Source organism: Rhineura floridana, chromosome 3 (genome assembly GCF_030035675.1).
Source record: "Rhineura floridana isolate rRhiFlo1 chromosome 3, rRhiFlo1.hap2, whole genome shotgun sequence".
NCBI lineage: Eukaryota > Metazoa > Chordata > Lepidosauria > Squamata > Rhineuridae > Rhineura > Rhineura floridana.
The window spans coordinates 59,150,434-59,173,844 of record NC_084482.1 but is presented as its reverse complement, the minus strand read 5'-3'; the positions used below and the strand labels follow the sequence as shown (position 1 = coordinate 59,173,844).

At 40.0% G+C, this 23,411-nt stretch overlaps 1 protein-coding gene across 2 annotated transcripts in view; it reads right to left on the bottom strand.

Annotated features, from left to right (window-relative positions):
• The window catches only part of TMEM104 (transmembrane protein 104), a 123,749-nt gene that overhangs the window by 17,717 nt on the left and 82,621 nt on the right, over window positions 1-23,411 (bottom strand). For both annotated transcript variants that reach the window (XM_061616090.1, XM_061616089.1), the window contains exon 9: window positions 21,957-22,050. In XM_061616090.1, the coding sequence (XP_061472074.1) occupies window positions 21,957-22,050 (94 nt within the window). The remainder of the gene's footprint in view (window positions 1-21,956; window positions 22,051-23,411) is intronic.

The following is a 23,411-nucleotide window of genomic DNA, read 5'->3' as shown; positions in this document are numbered from 1 at the left end:
TTGATCTAGGGTGTAGTCAATGCATCGTTGCAGGAGGGAGTAGTTCAACCATCCTGAAAGAGGCAGTGATTTGACTGCTCTTGAAGAAACCCACCCTGGACCCATTGGTTTGCGACAACTACCGTCCGGTTGCAAATATCCCCTTTTTAGGTGATTGAGAGGGTTGTGGCGCAACAATTGCAAGTACTCTTGGATGAAACAGATTATCTTGACCCATTCCATTCTGGGTTCATGTCTAGTTATGGGACTGAATCGGCCTTGGTCGCCCTGATGGATGACCTTTTTCGTGAGGACAGGGAGAGTGCAATCCTGTTATCCAGCCGTTTCTGGACCGGGATAGCCTAACCACTGTTGTCCATGCACTGGTAATCTCCAGATTGGATTACTGTAATGCGTTCTATGTGGGGCTACCCTTGAGGTATGTCCGGAAGCTGCAGCTGGTGCAAAATGCAGCAGTGAGACTGCTCCCTCTAGCAGGTTATCGCCAACATGTCACTCCGCTACTGAAAAGAATTGTACTGGCTATCTATCAGCTAGGGCTAATTCAAGGTTCTATAAAGCCCTATAGAGCTTGGGACCAGGATACCTGAAAGATCGTCTTATTCCTTATATACCCAGTCAATCACTGAGCTCTGCAGGTGAGGGCCTCCTGCAGATACCATCTTTTGGGGATATCCGTTCAACACAACATAGGAAATAGACCTTTAGTGTAGTGGTGCCTACCCTTTGGAACTCCCTCCCCTTAACTATTAGCCAGGCGCCATCTCTGTTATCTTTTCGACGTCTACTGAAGATCTTCCTCTTTCAACAAGCCTTTTAAAGTAGAGACCTTATCCTAGTCTGCATCTGTGTTGGAATTGCTTTTTAATACATTTTTAAACATGATTTTAACCTTTAAATTTTTTTAAAGCTTTAAAAAATGTTTTTAAAGATATTTTGTTTTAATATGTTTTAATAGTTGTTATGCTTTAATATATTTTGAAGTCTGTTTTTATGATGTTTTAATGTATTTTTAGTGCTTTTGTTTGCCGCCCTGGGCTCCTACTGGGAGAAAGGGCAGGATATAAATCAAATAAATAGTTAACTTCAAGACCTCTGCACCTTGTCCCGTCTAAGAGAAAAACAGTAAATTTTTACCATCTCAGTTCAATCAAGGGTGAAGAACTGACCTATTTCCTTTGCCAAGTTCCACCTTCTTTTCCACAACAGAAGCAGCATGTACATTAGGTAATGCATGTCAATATCAGTATGTATCCATGTATTTGGAGTATTGTGTCCCATGCTTCAACCACAAATGTTTTCAGAGCAGCATATATAAAATCAATTTGAAACAAGAGAGACCTTGCTTGCAGGCTAACAATCTAAGGCATGGGTTCTCAACAAGGGGGGAATTTCCCCCCAGGGGGGAATTTTAGGGTTCCGGGGGGGGAATTGAGACCACTATTCAGCAAAGTGTGATGTCCTGTAGATTATGTACAATCTGTAAAATTGTAGTTTGTTTTTAATTTAATCTGCGACATTCAATAACGTTTATTGAATGTCACAGATTAAAATCGATTCTTGAACATGCAGCATTATTTTCATTTGCAAAATTAAATTATTATTTAAAGACCAGAAAGTGCTCCAAGAAATTCTGTTATAATATAAACTAAGAAATTTCTCATGAGAAACTCCACCGTCACTTGCGAAACGTCAACACGCTATGAGAGACTATCTTGGGAAGGGGGGAATTATATTCTGAACAATGGTGAAAGGGGGGAATGGAGCAAAAAAGGTTGAGAACCACTGATCTAAGGTATGACACACAAGGAAAAAAGTGACAAGGAGGGAAGAGGTAAAATGCAGATGCAGGGGCTAACTCTTAAAGTTAAACAGTCCTTGGCTGGAATGGAAACCATTCAGGGACAGGATATGCCTGACAGAGCTAGTCTTTCAGCAGATGTGATGGAATGAGCCCTGCTGCTTCCCATTGCTCCCACTGCTGGAATAACTGCTATCAGGTCACAGCTGAGGCAGAAGAGGCCTGATGGAGCTGACCTTTCAACTGAGCTGATGGCATGAGTCCAGCAGCATCCCACAGTGAACACACACTTTCCACTTGGGCTTAACACTTTTTATGTCACCCAGGTCTCTATGAGTGAGAGCACCATATGCTTTCTTTCCTTAGCAGACTCCACTGATTAATGCACATAACTGCTGGCTAGGCAAGGATACATTTTTCATTGCACAACCTGCTTCAAGAGTCAACCTGACATGCCACGGCTTTCCAGGCTGAAAACCAACAGGTACACAATGTCATGGTGGAAGAGGGGCTTGGACATTTCTCTTTTCTGAACTGACAGCTGCCTAAGGCTAATCTACGCTGCTAAAAGTTGATCTGATTTTGTCTTCCTTTTGTGAACTGATCCTTTGAATCGGCCGTTTTGAGCACAGATCACTGGCTTGCCTACAGTAAGCAGTATGAAATCGAGAAATGAACCACAATCATGCCAATGATTTGTGCATACGGCAGCTTCACCATATGCTTTTTTAACCCAAGCAAATAAGATAGCCTGTATGAACTGAAGAAACTTGATTGCAGCCTTGCGAACCAGAAGTTAAATCATGCAGATCATGAAGATCTGCTTCAGAGGACAATGTTCATGGAGAACAGAGCATATAAAATTCCTTTCCATCTTACTTCATTGTTCAAAAGAAATAATATAAAAATAATCTGCCACTTTCCAAGCCAAGGGCATTTTGTCTCTATTTTACATATACTGATCTTGCCTAATCTCAATCTAAGATTATGTTCCTTATAGCTCTTCTGATACACAGTATTGCCAAAATAAGTTCCAAGTGGTGAGTCATCCACTAGCCTCTTCAACCAGCTCTAGAGTTTTACCCTACCCATTTGGGAATCACTGTACCATGAGTTAGCATTTTGGCCACATGCCAATGAGTTCTGTTAATTCTGCAAGACCAAATAAAACTGTTGTTTTCTCTCACACTTTAAAGAAAGCAAGTTACTTTGTGATGAAAGCACAAGGTCTGGAGCAATGACTACTGAATTCAATGAAATGACTTATTCCCATCCCATACTGGGCAGTTAAGGAGTTTCAATTGAGGCCCTTCTGTGTAAGGATGATAAGTACTTTTCAAACTCAGGCACCCTCTCCATTATGGAAGATTGTAAAGTTGCAGAACTATAAATAGTTATGCAACACTTATAAAGTATATATATACTGGTTATCCTTTATGAAAACCACAACATACAATGAAAATGGAAATTCTGTAGAGGAGACTGAAACTTCTCAAAATAAGAGCTTGTTCTGCATGTACTAGCAGCTGAATAATAATTTCTTTTCCAGCTGTGATCTGATCTCCTTCCCAATTCATACCTTTTCAGCTGAAGTTTCTTGCTTTGAAGTACATGGAATTTTTTCAACGCACAATTCAGAGGCTTGCTGAAATGCAACACTCACAGAAGCTATCCTGGCAGATCTATCTTCTGAGTCCAGGAGGACACCCCTTTCCCTTGCATTTCTGGAACTGTCGAGCTAAACATTCACAAGCTAGATTTATCTTCCTGTCCCTATGTGGCAGCAAGATGAAGACAAAGTTCCAAAACCCAGTTATGTCCAGTGATAAATCAAAATGAAAAGAGGGTAATAGTCTGTAACAGGTAGTTCCTGATAGACGAGAAGGGAAGCTGGGGTTTGTGAGTGTATGTGAAGGTCTCTACTCACCTGTATTCAGGTTCCTATGGTAACGAGGATGAATACAAATCTCAAACGCTCTAAAACAGGGGTGGGGAACCTCAGGCCTGGGGGCCAAATGAGGCCTTCCAGGCTTTTGTATTTGGACTTCGGGACTCTTTTCACCAGTCCTGCTTTACACTCTCCTACAAAGTTTTTGCTTGGCTGAAATACATCTTTGAACTCTCATAATGCCTCTTGCCTGCCTGGATAGAGAGGGGTGTGCGAGTGCACAAACCTAGTGTACAAAAGTAAAGTTCATATTACCTGCTTTGCTTATTTTTGCCTCTGGCCTTTCCCACCACTGGCAGGTGGCTCCCGGAATGTTGCCCAGAAGGGAATGTGACCCTCAGGCTGAAAAGGCTTCCCCAGTCCTGCTCCAAAAGATAGCCTTTATTCCAGCATTAGCATTTCCAACTGCTCAGCTCCTGCTCAAATAAAGGTCTATCACAGCTAAAGAAAACCAGTGACCAAGATTGGCTTTTACAGTGAGACATTAGAAACTTGGAAAAGGTGTGCCATAAACAGAGGAGACCCCTACTACTACTAAAGGAGAATGAGAAGCAAATGTAAAGATACGTGGTAGCCACCAGTTAACCTTCTAATACGGTTTTATGAGTGCCGGCACCATTTACATTAAAAAAAATAATAATCACAGCTTACTTAATCAACACAGTCACAAAATAAAAATGAAACACTCCACCACAGGCTTATTTACCAATGCTGCCTTTCATTTTTTTATTTATGAAAGTGAATGCAAGAAGCCTGGTTTTGTGAAAATAAGGGTTGATCAAAATGACTCAGGAACCATATATGGCTCCTGGATAGTTGAGAATAGGCCCTTGTGAAGTATTTGTAGAGCCACAAAGGACAGAAAAAGCAGTAGAGGTGAAGAATGGAGAGAAAACAGATAAGGTAAACAGCAGGAAATGATAATTGTTTGTTACACTTTTAACCAGCTCTTCTTCCAAAGAGGTTAGATTGGTATTTTAGTCTCACAATCCTGTGTGGTAGTTTAGGCAGAACATATCTATTTCTATCACCTTGGGAGATACTGCAAGGAGTAAAGTGCTGCACTGAACACTAGCTGCCCTAAGCTATCCATACATAAGCCACTTGAACATTTTCAACCTTTAACAGGAAAAATAAAGGATGTTATATTATTTTTATACAATAGAGCTTGCTACAATTCTGAAAATGGAAGATAACAGTAACAAGATGGTTTTCACATGCTTTTCCCAGTGCAAAGATGATCCAGATGAGATAAGGGGGCAACAGGTGCTAATTTGGGATGTTCTCAAGCTGGTCTGCAAGGCGTGAAGGAAGCAGAAGGGATTACACAGCCCAGCCCGCCCCCCGCAAATGACCCTGAAGATGTATCAGCACCACCATGGCAGTTAACACATGAATGGATATATTGGCAGCTGAGCTTCCAACTGCACCACCATTTTAACTTGACATTTTTCTTTCTCCCCTTTTCTATTTATTTAATTTTAATAACAAAACAAATGCAATTCAAATAAAACTAGAGAATATACATTATTATTTTCATTGTCACGTTACACAGCCATTCATCTAGTATTAACAGTTAAATTAGATAAATTAACTTTTTCACTCCAAGGTGAGTGTCGCAGTGAGCTCAGCCATTGAAATGCCACTTTTGTAGTCCTGGGCCAATGAAAGCAGTGAAGGGGTAGACTAAGGGGCCGTGCCTATCCCCTAGCTACATCAGTGTTCTCATTGGCTCTGCAACCCCAAAGCCTTTATTGGCCGAGCTAGCTGCCATTCTTGCTTTGGGATCAGAAATTTTAAAAATTAAAATGGTGAGTAGCTGGGGCCATGAAGGATCTGGCATATGCTGGAAAGCAGCCTTGACTCATTTTCTTGCCACCCACCCAGACACAGAGAGAAGGTGAAAGCTGCTGACACCCACACCTGAAAGGTAAACCAAAAGTCTAGGCAAGAGAAGAGTAGAGCACCTGGAGTGGAAACTGAGCAGCCAGAATAGAGCTGGGAGCCAAAAGGCACCTCATTCGGGTCCCTTTCAAACCTGGCAGTGCCTTCAATACTATCAGCTAATTCATCAAGCCAACTGGGTCACACCAAGCCCTATAAAGCCCTCATAGTTCATCCAACTTGTCAGTCCAAGAATCCTGTCTTAAGCACAAGGCCTCCCCTTTGTTTTGCTGATTACTGTACTGCCTCCAATCATAACTCCTGTTTGCTTTTGGTCCCTTCTGTCCTTTACTGCTGCCTTCCAATTCTGCTTTCTGCCTGGCTCCAATTCCAGTTTGCCTCAGACCCTACAATCCTCGTCTGCTTGATCTGATGTCTGAGCTCAGCCCATCTGTGATGTCTATTGCCCATCTGATCCTTATATGCCTGCACCTGGACTGGACCACAGCTGCAGCCCATCTCAGAGCTTGGGCAAGGGATAACACATACTATTGCATTTAATATCTTAATGCAAGAAAACCAACATCATACCTATATTCCCGTAAAGTGTAACAAGAAGCTCTGAAAGAATGTTTCTAATGCTCTCTCAACTATTTCCAGATGAACCATTTTTATTGGTCATCACTGAAGATCTGTCTGCACAATATGACCAGGTTTGTAAAGCATGAGAGCAGCAAGGAAAGCACTTCTATTCCCTGACCCTCTCCAGAGGTAAAAGAGCAAACTGAAGGGGAAAATACCTGCTCAAGCAACTCAAGCGGAATTAGACTCCCTCTGGCAAGACCTGCTGTGAGGAAAGCAAATGCTGCCTGCCCAACTTGACCCAGAAGATGCTGATTTTAGAGAAGTGGACAACTCTGTTACAGGGAACTGTTCCTGTGACCAGATGTGGATTGAGTATGTATGAGGCTATATCTAGAGATTGGTACTTAGGGAAAACCTGGAAGCCTGGGGATATTAACATTTCCATTTGTGGTAGAAATATAAGGGCACAAAGGTCCACAGGAAAGAGGGAAAAGTTAATTCAGTCTTTCCAAGCTCACCAGGTATTGTTTGACAGAACGTGTGCAGTTTCTCAGAATGAGTACTGCTCTCCCACATAAAGCAGATGTAAGACAATGGATGCTTCATACCACTGTGAACTTATAAAGGAGAGGGAAACACTATGTCTTCCTATACAGTCCTGCACTGGTCACTACTACTCATTCTGTTATTACGCTAATCATTTGTTCTTATGCTAACAAAGCACTGTTTATGCTTTTGGATTCTCTATCCTGGTAGAGAAACCTCATTAAAAGTAATATCTAAGCACGATCAAATGGCATTCCTTCGTGTTTATGTTCCATTTTCAAGTAATTTTCATGTTCCTTGCCAAGCCGAGGTGAAATATGTGTAGGCTCTTGAGGAGCTTTGCTGATCCGGCAGTGCAACTATATCCAATTGCCTCAATACTGACTTCCAGTTCTAAACATTATTGCATAAGCACATCAAACTATATTTCAGCAACAGTGGAGAACAATTCTAGGTATCTCGAAGGCAACAAAGTCAAAAGGAGTTTTACATGGCTCCAAAAACGTTCTCAGACAGAAAGTATCTTGTGGCACTTTACAAGGTAACAAATTTATTATGGCAAAAGATGTTGTGGACTACAGTCAACTTCATCAGAGGCATGAAGTGTTATCCTGAGTGATCATTATGTAATTAACTGTAAACATTCACAAGCCCATTGACTGGTAAGCTTTACTGCATATAGTATGATAAAAATGCTTTGTCTTGATTCAATGCACAAGTAAACCTCTTGAAATGCTATAATTCAGTGCTACCACTTGTAGACTGAATCAAGATAAATTATCTTTTATCACTATGTGTGTTAATTGGTTTACCAAAGCCTGGATTTTGTACTGTTATCAACAATTGGTTTGTGAATGTCAACAGATAATTACATAATTATCACTAATCTATATTTTTCTGCATTTCATTTCCCTGACCTCACTGTTTATAATTCCCACCACGTGTATATGTCCCTTTAACTCTTTAAAAGGTGCCACAAGAGTATCAGCTGTTTTTTGCTGCAACAGAATCATAACACTACTGCTCTGGAAATTCGCAGACAGAATGGCTCTCTAGCTGCATGTAGCAAGATGTATACATAGAACAAGGAAGTGTAAATTAAGATTTCCCGTTTCCCAGCTACTCAGTTCTTGTACCTTCCCCAGTGTGATACCTTCTGAAAACCCAGAAGCCTTGATTAACATAAGTGTACAACACACCTTATTTTAGTTTTCACCTCTCCAAGTAATCAAGCAAATGACAGCATGAAATTCCACCAAACCATCTTGACACAACAGGAGATACCCATACCTTATTGCTCCCCTCGACCCACTTAGAACTATTTGTGTAAGCAAGCACTGTGTTAAGAGATTTGACACATTTCTGGCAGAGCTATCCATCAGCCCTAGCTAATGATGTGACAGAGCTTTCCTCCCAAAGCAGAAAATCAATATGCCAGAGCATAATGATAATGAATCACTATTTCACAGTACATGCTTCTTGCTTTGTTCCTCCTGGAAAAAGTATCAGGATGGATCCTTAATAGGAGGAAGCACCTGGAGGCAAAACAGGAGGATACAAAGATATTGCAGTTGCTTGGGCTGGGTTAGGGAGGGGTGATGCCCTTAGGAGATGCTTCAGGGACATATTGCACCTCTCAGAATTACACCCATTCATAGACAGTTGTCATGCTCCCTCATATAAGCAAAGGCTCACAAGAATGCTGGATGATGGCTTAGGGACTCAGCAGCTGAAGTTTTTCTAATCAATAGACAAAACACTGACATTGAGAGGTTCCTAGCTGAGAATTAAGATGGAAGCAAACAGATAGTAAATGATGGATAATAACGAAACAGAAGTATTGGTCTAACAAAAAGATTTTTGGGTAAAAAAAGCATCTTGGAAGTCGTATTGATTTCATTTCATCTTGAAAGTAAGCATACTTAGGACTGTAGCCTTTGCTCAGTTTTTTAAAAAGTTTCCATGTGTCTTGTGGCACCTCAGAAACTAACAAATTTACTATGGCATAAGCTTTTGTGGGTTAGAGTCCACTTCACTGAATGCAAGATGATGTTTTGGCTTTAAGTTATTTATCAACTTCCCAGTCTTCTTCATTTTATATTTGAGCCACAGGCTTCATTATATGCAAGTTTTCATAACATTTATTATATATTCTAGTACACAGACATGGCAAGAATGACAAACTAAAACTGCAATGATTGAAATAAGCCATAAATATATATCACTCTGAAAAACAAGAAGGTCAACAGGGATGACAGGGAAGCTCAGAGACAGCTTGGAATTTGAGTAGGCTCTGGAAAGAACAGTTCTAAAAAGAGTACATTGCCTCTGGCAGCGATGCAGAAAACATGTACAATGATATAGAAGACCACACAGAATATATGGAGGCCTTATGTCATAAAACTACAGGCAGCCAATCAGCAAAGTGGGAATACTGTTTTGCCCAGATTTATTCATGTCAAGCATATAGCAAAACTTTACAATTTGAGGGGCACTAACATAATCGTGTACTTGCTATGCTACTCGATTTTAAACATACTTCATGAAATTCACTTGTGCTACCCCATGAGAATTACAGTTATGTCACATCTCTCAAACTGAATATGACAGAATAGTGTATTTAGATGCTGAAGATGTGAAAGCATGTTTATATACTGCCTTTCAGCTCCCATAAAGCGGCTCACAATAATGCACAGTCCTAGCCACATTCACATGTCACAGTAACCTATAGTTACTGGTTTACCATGAATGTGCCAATCTGGGCCACTTTGCTCCTGACCTAGTGTGATCTCCAAACAAGGGGCATAGTTTGTTTGTTCCTCCCCAATAGTGCGCAGGAGAAGTAACTGAGCATGGAGTGTTCCTGGGAAGCTATTTACTGTTGTTTACCATGACATTTGAACTAGGCCAATAAAAATTGAAAACCACTATAAATACAACCAAAAAATAAAATAAAAAATGCAAAGTTAACAGATAGTTATAGCACATTAAAATCCTACACCTCCATCCCCCAAAAAAGTATCTCGACTGCCTAAAAACCAGGACCATTCAGCATGGAAATAAGACAAAAGTTAGATAAATTTTCTAACAGTGTAAGATTCTGCTCCTAATCCAAATTAGAAGCCCTTCTTGTGATAAAAACAGCTGGACAGGATTTTATACCCCTTTTATGTTCCTCCATGGCAGTGTCTGTTTGAGATAGGCCAACACACCTAGAGTAGGGCTAAGCGATTTCTGTGGTTCCACTATCATGCTGTATAAATATGTAAACAAGCATTGCTCTCAGAATCCAGCATCTTGACAATTTCTGCTTCTGCTGAGAAGAAAAATATTGAAAAACTAGTGTTTGGTCCTTAAGGCTTTAACAATGGTTTCAAAATATGTGGGCAATTACTAGTAAATCTCAAAAGCAGAATGTGGCAGGGAGAGAAAAGCTGGGTAGAATATTACAACAGTCATAATTGTTAATCAAAAAAATGTGTACCTACTAATTATTTTAATCAGTAAAGCAAACAGATTAGGTCTGTGGAAATTGAAGTGTTTGCAAGATAGCATACTGACTATATCTTAGCACACCTGACTCCAGGGTGTCAAATATGAGTAATTTTTATCTTACCTCACCAGAAATATGTGAGGTCTGATGTACAGAACTGGCAACTGAAGATTTGCTGATTCCCACTCCTCCTCTGCCCCCATGGCTGGCACCTCTTCCCCTTCTCCCCACCCACCGGCACCCATTATTTCTCCTCATCTTACTTTTTTTACTTTGTTTTGCTGTTGCATTAGTGGTGGCAGAGCTGGCAGTTCCTCCTCCTCTTTTTCCTGCCTCGGTCTGAGGCAGACTGAGGCAGGAAAAAAGAGGAGAAACTGCCAGCTCAGTCTTTGCCTGATGCCTGACACAATTGTTTCAGCTTGCCTTATTATAACACTGACCCTGCCAATGTATATTTACACAGGGCTTGGGAATCTCATGAACAAGATGTGAACCTTATATAACAAACCTCTTATTTGGCTGGCCCATTATCCAATGAGACATCACTACCATTTCCTAGAAACGTGTGGGCAACAAAATACACTAGTGCACATGCGATGGAATGGAAAGTTAGTATTTTTGGAGTTACCTACTCCTTTCTTCCCTGAGTGTAGCAGGAAATTATAATAAATAGTTGCTCTGAATGCCACAGCTGAACTGAAGAGAGGTGACCCATGCATATTAAATGACACAACTTCTCTTTCAGACTAAAAGAAACTCATCTTAAAGACTAATTTATCTAGCAGGATCTTAAATAACCATATATGGTACTCTAAATCAGTCTTGATTTTTCATCTAAGAAACAAACTGGCACCATTTCACCTCACCCACCCACCCTATAGATGATGCTGAGAACTAGTTCCTCAAGAGATGTTTCACAAAGAGATGAGACTGTGGCAAGGTGTTTCAACTTTGTCTTTGTACATATATTTTCTTCTCCCTCCTAACTGCATTATTTATCCACAAGCACTATGACAGCTGTTTTTGTCCTCCCACAAAAGAGACAAAGGAAAATGCATACAGTAGGGCCCCACTTATATGGCGGGTTAGGGACCAGGCCTCCGCTGTAAAGCAGAAATCGCCGTAAAGCGGAACCCATTGATTATAATGGGTCGCGTCGCACGAAAATGCCGCAAAAATGCTGCAAAATGCTGCAAAAGTGCAAAATCGGCTTTACAATGGGGAATTTCCCCTAACTGAAAGCCACCGCATCAGCGGAACACCGGAAAATGGAACGCCGTAAAGCGGGGCCCTACTGTATATACAAGCTTGGTGAGAGAAGAATGTAACTCAAACACCCTGCAAGCAAACACAAAATGGTTTATGGCTCAGGATTTTACCCAATGCTCAAAGAGGAGTTAAGGTGCACATATGAAACACCAAATAAAGTATGAACATTTAATGCACATATATAGTTAAACCAACATAAAATCACTTCTAGAATTCTGCATATGGTATTGAAACAATGCCCATGTAAGGTAAAATACAAGAAACAGAATATAAAAGCTGTAAAATTCTGCAGCAGTAATAAATCAATGCTAATGCAAGATGAGATACAAAAACAAAGCACAGCCAATACAAAAATGAAGTGCAGCCAAATGCGTTTTGACAAAGAGTCTTCTTCAGTGGCCTTCTGACTTATTACGCATACATTATAAAGGGCAAAAGATAAAATACCATGTGTTTTTAAATAGTTTTTTAAAAAATGTGCTTTTAAATTTGTATATTTGTTTTTAATGTTTTTAATTGTTGTAAACCACCCAGAGAACTTCAGCTATGGGGCGGTATACAAATATAATAAATAATAATAATAATAAATAATAAATAATAATAATAATAATAAAAACTACATTGAGACGTTAATTAATAATGGTGAGTGTCTCTGGATTTTAAAAAAACCACACAGCTGATTGTTGGAAGAGGATACTGTAAACCCACTTACCCTTATATATATTACTCTCATTGATAAGGGCTAATATACTGGCAGTTCAAAATGATACGTACCAATGGTGAAATCTTTGCTTTATTATTATTGTTGTTGCATTTTATTAAATTCTAATTTTAAATTATTTTTATGCAGAGATTTTGACATTTTGAACTGCTACAGAATTGTATGGCTTTTATATTGTTTCTTGTATTTTACCTTATATGGGCATTGATTCAACACCACATGCAGAATTCTAGCAGTGATTTTATGTTGGTTTAACTATATATGTGCATTAAATGTTTATATTTTATTTGGGGTTTGGGGTTTCATACGTGCACCTTAACTCCTCTTCTAGTATTGTGTGTTTTCTGTTAAGGTAAATTTTAACTTTCCAGTTCAGGATTTTACCCACCACTAGAGTGTGTAAAACAGACTTTAAACAGCAAAACACCTGACTGGTCCTTTCGTATATTGTCACGGCAAGCTCATCTTTTTATCATAATAGTTCCTGTCTAGAGGGTACAGATGCTGGCAGACCAATCTCACTGCAAGAGACTGGAAATGGTAACTTATTTTATACCTCTGTACCAGCCATGGCTCTAAATTTTGAAGCATTTTCCCCCTCCCCTTTCTCAATTTGCAATATCTAATTTTAAGAGATATAGCAAAAGTGGTTCAGAAATGGAATCTCTGAATAAATTTTCATTTTCATTTACAAACAGCAGGATAGCCATAACTAAGTTCTGGAGTTCTGAATCTATACAGCGGCTCAGGGCAGAAGGACATAGCATTGCATGTTTTTTGCCACTTGCTCCTCTTCTGGAGAAGGCAAGTGACAATAGATGAACTACCATAAAAAGAAAAATTATGTGCCTTTCAGGTAATTGTTCTAGATAAGGATTGGACAACATCTGGGAGGCTCTCTGGAACTGCAGTACTAGTTTGTTTCACTTGTGTAGCAAATTAATACATAATGTGCTTTAAAACAAAGTGATCCACTGAAGCTTTTGCATTTCAGGGGAAATAAGCACATCATTTAAAGTTGCCGCCCTCAGCTCCTACTGGGAGGAAGGGTGGGATGATGATGATGATTCCAACATCTGCACCTTAATCTCAAGGACCATCATGCAAAATTTCACTTAAGAGTCCAAATCCATAGCAAACTCTCTCTCTCTCTTTCTCTCTGGAATGTATATCCAAAGTCCAACCACCCTGACCCCCTGAAAATAATTACCAATAATTTTATTTATCTATATAATGTTATGTTTTCCCAAAATGGGAAATGTACTGCAGAAAGGGCCTCTTCCGAAAACCATTCCAGATGTTACTTCCCGTTTAACCTGTGAATTTTGCAATTTTTCAGTGCATTTTTTCAGTTGTGCGTATGTGAGGAATCTGTCATGTCTATAAATTTCCTAATGTATCCATATGCAAGACATACTGCATCAACAGAAACATTAAAAAATGCTTTCCAAAATTTAAAGTGAATATTTGTGTTGGAAAAAGCAAGTCTTCCAAGTCTTGAAAATGATAGCGTGTGTGTTTGTGGGGTGACAAGACAGAACATACATCGACTTGCAAGTCAGGGCTCTCTAGTTTTACTCTGTTTTTCCATATGGGATCTTATGAAACTTGCTGTGCAATTTTAAGACATGTCTGCTCAAAACTAAGTCCCACTGAATTCAGTGGAACTTTCTCCCAGGTAAGTGTGTAAAAGATTGCAGCCTCCATCTTCTATGTGCTCTTACCAGGTAGAAGAGTAGAAATCCATCCGTCTTTCCAAAGCGTTTTATGACACTCCATGAAAGAAGATTGCAACAGGGACTAACACACTAGTTTGCTTGAAATGAATATATTTCAGGGCACCACTGAAAGAAAACTGCAAGAAAGCACTCAGGGAAATTTGCAGAAGGCATGATTATTAAAATACAACAACATCCAATAGTAACAGCTATAGCATCTGGAGCAAATTGCAAAAACCTGCCCCTGAGTGAGGGCTGTCTAGGAAGACTTGCCAGCAATGATTCAATAAAGGACAGCAATAATTATGCTGCCACAATCTCTGCAGCCTGCTAGGAGTCCCAGACTTTCACACACTACAATTAAATGCTTTAGCTGCTAACACGCTATAGCTCAATAATGATGAATTCCCTTCACGCTGTTGTGTTTTTCTCATGATCTCTAATTCTTGATGTGCATTTCTCCAACACATATCTTATTACAGTGCAAAATAATTGAATAATCACTGAAACATTTCACAGTGCCTGATGGCAAATCTGAGGTACTGTGTGCAATTTGAGCTCTGGGTCAGAGGTGACTAACCTATGGTTCAGCAACATCAGGAGGGCCATAACTCCCATAATCCCTGACTACAGGCCATGTGGCTGGGGCTGATGTGAGTTGTAGCTCAACAACATATGGAGGGCCACAGGTTGGCCACCCATATCTAGGCAGTCTTCTCCATTCATTTGCTATGGAGGTTGGAAAGGGGTGCGTTATGATACCCTATCATCCTGTATACTTGAAGTTGTTCTGGGCAACAAGGAAGGATTAGTGTTACAGTAGCATTCTGAAAAGTGTGTTTCAGATAACTGCGTTTAGAAGACAGTTATACAAAAATCACAGTAGATTCAGGCGACTAGTGTCATATATACAAAAAACAGGACGGACAACAGACTTGCTGTGCCATTTCAAAATCATTTTGGAAAGAAGGGATACTATTAGTTATAAAAGAACTAATCTAAGTTACTGCCTGTCAGTAGTAGTTTTCTGTGTGCCAGCCAATTAAAAAATTAGGTCATACAAAATTAACGTGAAGCCTCAGACATAGAATTATATTGACTCAGAGGTGGAAGGAACTTGCAGTTGTTAAGTTCAACTCCACAGTGAAACAGGGTTCAGTGCTTTCCAGGCCAATTCAAGCTGTTGGTTGTTGCCCACAAAGCCCTGAATGGCTTGGGGTCAAGATATCTGAAGAACTGCCTCCTCCCATAGGAGCCTACCTGCCAGTTGCAGCTATCATCTGAAGCCCTCCTCTCTGTTTCATTGAGGGAGACATGCTTGGCAGTGATATGACACAGGGCTTTTTCGGTGGCAGCAACTTCATCTTTAGTGGGTTTCAGGCAGGCAAGATATTTTTTTACCCCACAAAGCTTTTATGTTTTAATTCTCCTCTTTTGATGCTGCTGTCTAAGTAATTGTTTTAAGATTTTCCTGCTCTCCGTTTTTGTTGTACAGTAGGGCCCCACTCATACAGCAAGTTAGGTTCCAGACCCCTGCCGAAAAGCGGATCAGCTGTAGCATGGGGGTCTGGAACTTAACCCGCTGATTGCGCCGGAGGAGGAGAACATCAGCTTTAGCTGATCTTCCCCTCCTACGGTGAGATCAGCTGGAGTCCGATCCCGCCAGAAGAGGAAGAGATCAGCTGTAGCGCTCTACAGCTGATCTTCCCCTCCTCCGGCGAGATCAGCTTGAGCGCAGGGAGCTCCAGCCCCCCTCCAGCTGATCGCCCTGCTGGCACCATATTAGTGGAATGCTGAAAAGCAGGGTGCTGAGAAGCGGGGCCCTATTGTATTAAGGTATTTGTGTAAAATAGTTTGGAAAGCATTCTGAGGACTGAAAAACAGCCTACAATTTTTATATAAATAAATCCCTCAGTCATACCAGAAAGATTATTACCTACTCACTGAGAAATCTACAAAGTAATTCAGCAATATTTCCATCTAACATTCGTTCTTATGGTAAATATATTTTTTCTTCATGCTGAACCTGTCTACACTACTGCAACCTACATTCAGTGCTTACTGACCTTCCTTCTTTGACAATGGGAACACAGCCTTAATCTTCCTTATGAAAGTTGAAGCGTTAATTTTGGCGAAAATACATTACAAGGAAGAGTATAGTGATACTCTATAGTGATAGACTATAGCGGCCTTTCCCAACTAGTGGGCCACCAGATGTTGTTGGACCACAATTCCCATCTTTCCTGACCATTGGCAATGCTGGCTGAAGCTGATGGGAGTTGTGGTCCAGCAACACCTGGTGGCCCACTAGTTGGGAAAGGCTGGAGTATAGTGATACTCTATAGTGATAGAGCAAACTTGCTGAAAGGGAAATGACAAATGACTGATTTTATTCCATGTTCACCATGTGGATTATCTTGGTCACTACAACAAATTAATACCGATATCCTACATGTACTGTATGTATGTTTGTGTATGAATATATCAATCATGAAAGGCACTCCTAGCCTCAAAATGCCATCATTCCGCCTATAAAAGCATGGAGTACTGATGTTACATTTACATACAGTGTTCATCTAGAAAGCACCAATACAGCTTCCAAAGTAAAACTCATGTGTTTTAAAATTGTTTTTAAAAAATTTTAAATTGTTTTTTGTGTTTTAAAATTTGTATATTTGTTTTTAATGTTTTTAATTACTGTAAACCGCCCAGAGAGCTTCAGCTATGGGGCGGTATATAAACGTAATAAATAAATAAATAAATATTATCCTCATAAGAAAATAAAAACTGTGCTGTTGGAATAGTATCACATTGCATAATTAGTTCCCTCCAGCTCAGAACTGAAACAGAGTCAAGCATAAAAGACTTAAGTTCAATATAAACATGCAACGTCACTTAAAGGTGGATCACAATGGCCTCCATGAGCTCCAGGTCTTAAGAACAGCTTTATTGAGATCTCATCAAGTGTCCATCTATCCAGCCTCAAAATGTAGCCAGCTCTGGTTGGTGGGTGACAACACAGGCCATGAGCAGAAAGCTCCAGAGAACCCATTCATTCACAGTCATTCCTGGAAGCAGATGAGACACTAAACCAATACTATTTACTGAGGCTGCATGCAGCCCACATGACTCTGTTTGCCTTGGATGCGTGCACACACAAAGAAATTTCTGAGGATAGGTTTTAATGCAAAAGCAAGATAATCATTTTTGCAGGTTTTTAAAAAAATGCTTGCACAGATAGGGATCTCTAGATGAGGCAATATGGATCCAGGAGACTGCATTGAGAGATTTTTTTTAATCTGGATCTTATTTCACTTCAGGTGATGTGTCCTAGGCTGCAATCCAATATACACTTCCCTGGGAGCAAGTCTCACTGAATCCAATGGAGCTGAGTAAGCATGTTTAGTGCCCTTCTTCCTCTTATTTGTTGTGACAGAGAGTTTGTTTCATCGTGCCCCAAAGGCCTTGCTAACAAATTCCACCCCTGCTGTCGGGAGTTCCTGGTTTTATTAAATTTATATTCTGAAGCGCTAGATCATTTCAAAGATTTCTTAGATCATATTGTTAGCAGGTGGCTGTCTTCAAAACAAGTGACTGCACTCACTAGAACTGAAAAGAATCAGGTCCCCAAGATGATCTTCATATGCAGCATTCTTACTGTTGTCAGTAATCTTTGTTCAGCTATAATAATCTTAATTGAACGTATTTGTGAAACAGTACAGACTGAAGCCAATCAGCCTGAATGAGAACACCAAGTGCAGTAAGGCAACTCCTATGACAGGCATACTGTGTGTCAGAATTTTAAAGCATGGTTTATTGGGGAGGGTCAGCTTCCCAACATTTCTTGCTCCATTGTAAGATTCTGACCTCCAATTTGTCAGGTTTTCTATGCTTGAAAGAAAACTAACCAAACTAAGTAGAGAGAGAAAGTGACAGTGTACACTCAGAAGCAGAAAACATGCACGCTTGTTAACAGTACATAACACTAATTAGGATCAGCGTGCCTGACACAAAGAGTTTGTCATGAAAGCTCAAGAAGGCTTCCAGAAACACCTTTAGCACTACTGCCCTGTAATGAGCCAGGAAATGCTATCAGTACTGTAGGAGTCCAGGTGGATGGCGTCTGCAAAACAGGGCAGGGGGAAGGGAAGATGAGTTAAGGCCAGTGACGGGGTTGTTAACAGCAAACAAGTCAGTATCCAAGTTAAGAAAGGATGACTTTTTAAACTCGTAAAGCCACTTAATAGCCACCAAGAAGCATGGAATTTGCAAAGCTTGTGTGTGCTCACACAACGGGAAGATACTAGGCACCAGTAAAAATCTGAACCCACATGGATAAAATCACAGGCAAAACTTCACAGAATAACTGCTGTCCTGCATGAACACTTATTGCACTTGATGACAATAGGCCTGACTCAGCAATAAGATCACTTACAACACATTTCCTTCTTCTTTGGAAAATATAATAAAAACATAACAAAGTCATTTGCACTGAATGCAAGGCATTGCCATTGTCATTAAATGTTACCTGGGGGTAGCTTATGCTCCACTGACCCTGAACAGGGATTAAAATAATGAACAGGCTCCTCCCTACATCATACCCAAACTGTTCTCAGCTTTATCTTCTTCACCAAGCACTCAGAGACAACGTTTAGTTTGTGCACTATCTTACAACCTCAGGAAAGTCAGTTGTCAGGTTGTCAAAGAGACAGGATGAGATCTGCATGATAAATTTACACACTGCACAAATCTGAGTGATCACAACTGGGCCTGAGAAGGGATTACTTTGTCATTCTTAATACCATTTAACAAGATCACCATTTCCACCAAGGAGGGCAGATTTTGTATGGTCTGGCAAAAGTAGGGAGATACTGACATTCGTAAGTTTTACACAATAGCCAGACAATATTAGTATTAAAAAGGCCCTTGAAGAAACCAGGCTCTACAATTGGAACTTTTGTATCAAACGTCCTGAAGAACAAACACTAGCTGTCCTCAGATAGCCCCTAGCTGCAGAGCAGACGTCCCATTTCCCAGTGAATGCACTACTGACAACTCAACATCAGGATTGGAACCACAAGTGTAGCCCCACAAAGAAGTGTTGCAACATATACGTACCCCTTAACAGGAGTGCTCCTGTTCAAGATTATAGTCAGCTGAGCAGTCAAGCCCTCCTTCAGTTCCCCCCCCCCTCAAACTGACACTCAACACTCCATGGCTTTCAGAGGACACTGTCTTCATAAAGGTTTGAACACAAGTCCCCCAATGCTAATATTTGGAAGTGAACTCTGAAGGTAGGCGCAGAATCACTGTAACAAAATGCTTCCAATGTCCAACGGTTACAGGAGGATGATTGACAGTATTCAAAGCTGCTGAATTAATAGCAGGATGACCATCAAAAAAGAGGATATTCATGACTGGGCGATAGTTGATCAACACTTCAGGGTCCAGGGGGAGCCTCTAAGCAAGGAGGCACTACTGCCTCTGAGGATGGATGACGTATGCCCCTCCTGCAGCAAAGCAGTCACCACTCCCTGGATCCATACAGTCAATCTCCTTTGGCTAGCTTTTATCAGCAATGATGGGCAAGAGTCAATGTTATCAATGGTAGACCAAACCTCATCAAGTAGCTTATCTACATCCAGATTTCCAGGCTGCAATAACTGAAACTGATCCAATATAACCAAACCAGTTCCTGCTCTGGAAGTCTCCTCAAGTCTTGTCCTAACACAGGCATCGAGTTCAGAGTGGATCCTAGTGACTCTGGGTGGTAGTTACTCCTACTCAGAGCAGACCCATTGAAGATAATACACATGCCAAACAGGGTCATAGCTCAATGGTACAGCATCTGCTTTGCATGCAGAAGGTCTCTGCTTCAATCTCTATCGGCTAGGAAAGATTCCCTGTTTGAAAACCTGGAGAGCCACTGACAGTCAGTATATAGACGATATTGAGCTAGAAGGACCAATGGTCTATTTCAGTATAAGCCAGCTTTCTATGACTAACTTAGGTTCATTAATTTCAATGGGTCTACTCTGACTTAGTTGGATACAACCCTTTATTCCCAAAGTACCTAACAAACCTGTCACAGCAGGCCCTCCAATGGTGCAGTTGTCTTTTTCTCTGGTCAGGTTTCTGATTCACCACATGGAAAAGCTCAGCTGGATAGCTACTTGAGGATGTAACTGTGGCAGAGAAGTAATTCTCCTTTTCTGCCCTCAGATGGGCATGACAATGCACTCTCATCCACATTCCATTAGATTTGCTTTTGGATTTATACCACTTCTGTGCCAGCTGTCACCCTTCCTGCTTCACTGCCTGCAGCTCACAGAAATACCGCTGAGTCAAATGTGTTCCACAATGTCAGAGAGGGCACTAAGGAGCAACTGTGTCAATGACCATTTCCATTTCACTATTCTACAGTGAGACTAGGACCTCAACATGAGTGCCAGCTGTGCCAATGGGAAAATCCCCGAGCATTCAGAAATCCTTCAGATTCCTTATGTATCTGGGAGCAGACTGTCTTAATGAGTCGCCTATCTCAGCAGACAAATGTAATAGCCATCAGCTCAAATCTCACCAGGGAACGATCCATCCATGATAATGGGCTTATTATAACTTGCCCAGCACCACCACATCTCCAGTCATCCCAAACTAAGCATCCCAAGCAAAGACTACTTTCTGTAATTCAAGGACATTTAGCTGCCCAAATGGGTTATGATCTCTCCTTAAATTCCCAATAGCGTTAATGGTGCATGATCAGTATGAATCACTGTATCCATTTCTGCTTTTTGAAAAAGATGTTACAAAAGCATAATAAAAAAGAGCTATGAACACTAGAATAATAAGTGTAGTCCTTTTTGTTAAGGTGATAATATTACGAAATACCCTGCCAACCATTTCTAAAGATAACTGGGATATTATCATCATGCCCTGTGTTTGTTGATCTGCCCAATCTTGGCCTCGATACCTCATTAGAGTCTTCTTCCTATATTATGCTACCTTCAACAATTTATCCAAAATCTTAATTGGATTCATGAAAAACGGCTTTTGGCCGTGTTAGGTACATAAAAATGAAAAAGCCTCCAATTCAATTACACCTTTTAATAAAATGTATCTATCTTCCTATACTGCAGTTGTTTCTTTACACATGAAGTTTATTTTTCTCTCCAGGTTTCCAAGATGCCTAGCAATTGCAGAAACAAACCTTAGTCTCCTGGATAAGAATCAGAGAGGCTCATGACATATAAACAATTGTGGCCTGGTCAAAGGAAATACAAAAGTTATTGTATGCAGCAACTCCTGCATTGCTATTAGTATATCAGCCACCATCTCATTTGCATAAATCTACTCATACAGGCAGTGTAATCACATGAATATTCTAACATCAGAGGAGGAACCCACTACAATATCATGTGGATATATGGGATGCTATCCAACCACTACTGAATCAGGTTCAAGGTGCTTGCATTAATTTACAAAACCCTCAACAACTTAGACTGAGAATACCTTAGGGGCCACCTGAACCCTTATTATCCATGCTCGGTCACTGAGATAATGAGATCATCTGCTGGAACATCATAGCAAGGCTCATCTGGCAACAACAGGAAATTGAGCTTTTACTGTCATAGGCCCAGTCTTGTGGAATGCTCTGCCAAAAGAGATTCAGCAGGCACCTTCTGTTCTGACCTTTAAATGCCTGCTGAAAACCTTCCTATGTCACCAGACTTATATGTAGGCAACTGAAGCAATATCTTTCTGCAACAGATAGTTAACTGATTTCCAAATTTTAAATTTTTATATGGTTTTATTTTGTGCTTATATCTTTAGTAAATCACTTAGATATTAAAAAAATGAATAGCAATATATAAATATTTTTATAAATAAATAAATATAAACTGCTTTGTGAGGTCTGCCTGAAAAGCAGTATAAAAGCTTGCTTAAATAAATAAATACGTAGGTGTGAGACTAGGAGATGCTCATGGACTTACCTATCCACCTCATCAGTGATGTCATTATCTGCAGATACTTGGTTTTCTGAACATTAAAAAAAGTGAAAGGGCCCAAGAGGAGGGTAAATGCTGCCTGAAATAAAAACAAACAAAAAGTTAAGTAAATCATGGAGTTAAAGAAAAGCAAACTTACCATGAACTACTCACACAATCCTCTCTATTACTGAAAATTATTCATTTGTTTAAACAGGAAAACAGATCTGCTTTGCAATCAAACTATTCACCTGACTTCCGACTGAGGCAGAATTAGAACATGGACTCTCCTGGGTTCACAAAAATTTGCTATGGCTGCTATGTAGCTCTACAAAATATTTATTCTACATTCTTTTCCCAGGCTGCATACTCTGTTTAGACTTATATACTTGTTGTTGGAAACGGCTCTAGCAGGATTCCAACTGTGTTAGCGTTACTCTCAAGCAGTTTTTAATTAATAAAAGATACTGTAATACCAATATTAAATATTCAGTGTAAAGAATACATCATAAGACAAAAATGATCATCAGCATATAATCAACAAGAGTAATGGGCAAATCAGTATAAATTTACAGAAGATGCAAAAAGTCTAAAGTTATTTCTGGATAACCCCTCTACTGTTTCAAAAGTAACTAAAAGATGGTTGTTCATTCTTCTTCCATTCTTAACCTAGACCAAATTTGTTAAGATTGATACAGCCCATGATTCTGCCCTCTCTTTTCTTGGAGACATTTGGTTCTCGTCTCTTCACATCCTCATTTTGGCCAACATAACTATGCTTTACACCACTTCAGCTTCCTCCTTAGCACCTTTTCAAATAACCCAGAAGAAGGACCAGTAGATCTACTGTGACCCAGATATCATGCCTGCCTCCTGCTGCTATTATTATTAAAATATCATTATCATTATTTTATAGCAGATGCCAAGATTGTATCTAATTATGAATGCAGTGGTAAGAGAGGAATTTTTAAACTCCCCCCTTTACTATTTGCAACAATAAAAATTGCCCCTAAGCTGCTATTTGCCTCACAGTACTTGTATGTTTTGCCCAGTGGGGCAAATAAGCAACTGGGTGGATGAAGGAGGTTATGATTTTCATTCAAAAACGACCCAGTTGAGGCCTCCCTTCACCTGCTGTGAAACAGCAAGGGTCCCAATTACAGATCCCCCTACATCATTTCTCTCTTCATCCCTCAATCTATAAGATTCATTCAGACCATTTTAATTCTTAGATATAATATAAAGAAGGCATCATCAGCTTTCAAATTGCCACATTTTCTATAGCCACTTTTGTCAGACAGATTCTGTTCAATTTTCCTGGAGTCAAGAACCATCTATTAAGAACCTGCAGTGAATCTTCTTTTATATTAGAGGCTATAAATTGAGACATGCTATGTCTTAATAGGTCTTGCTGTTTACTGTGTGTAATTATGTCAATATGCTGTTCACATGTTATTTTAA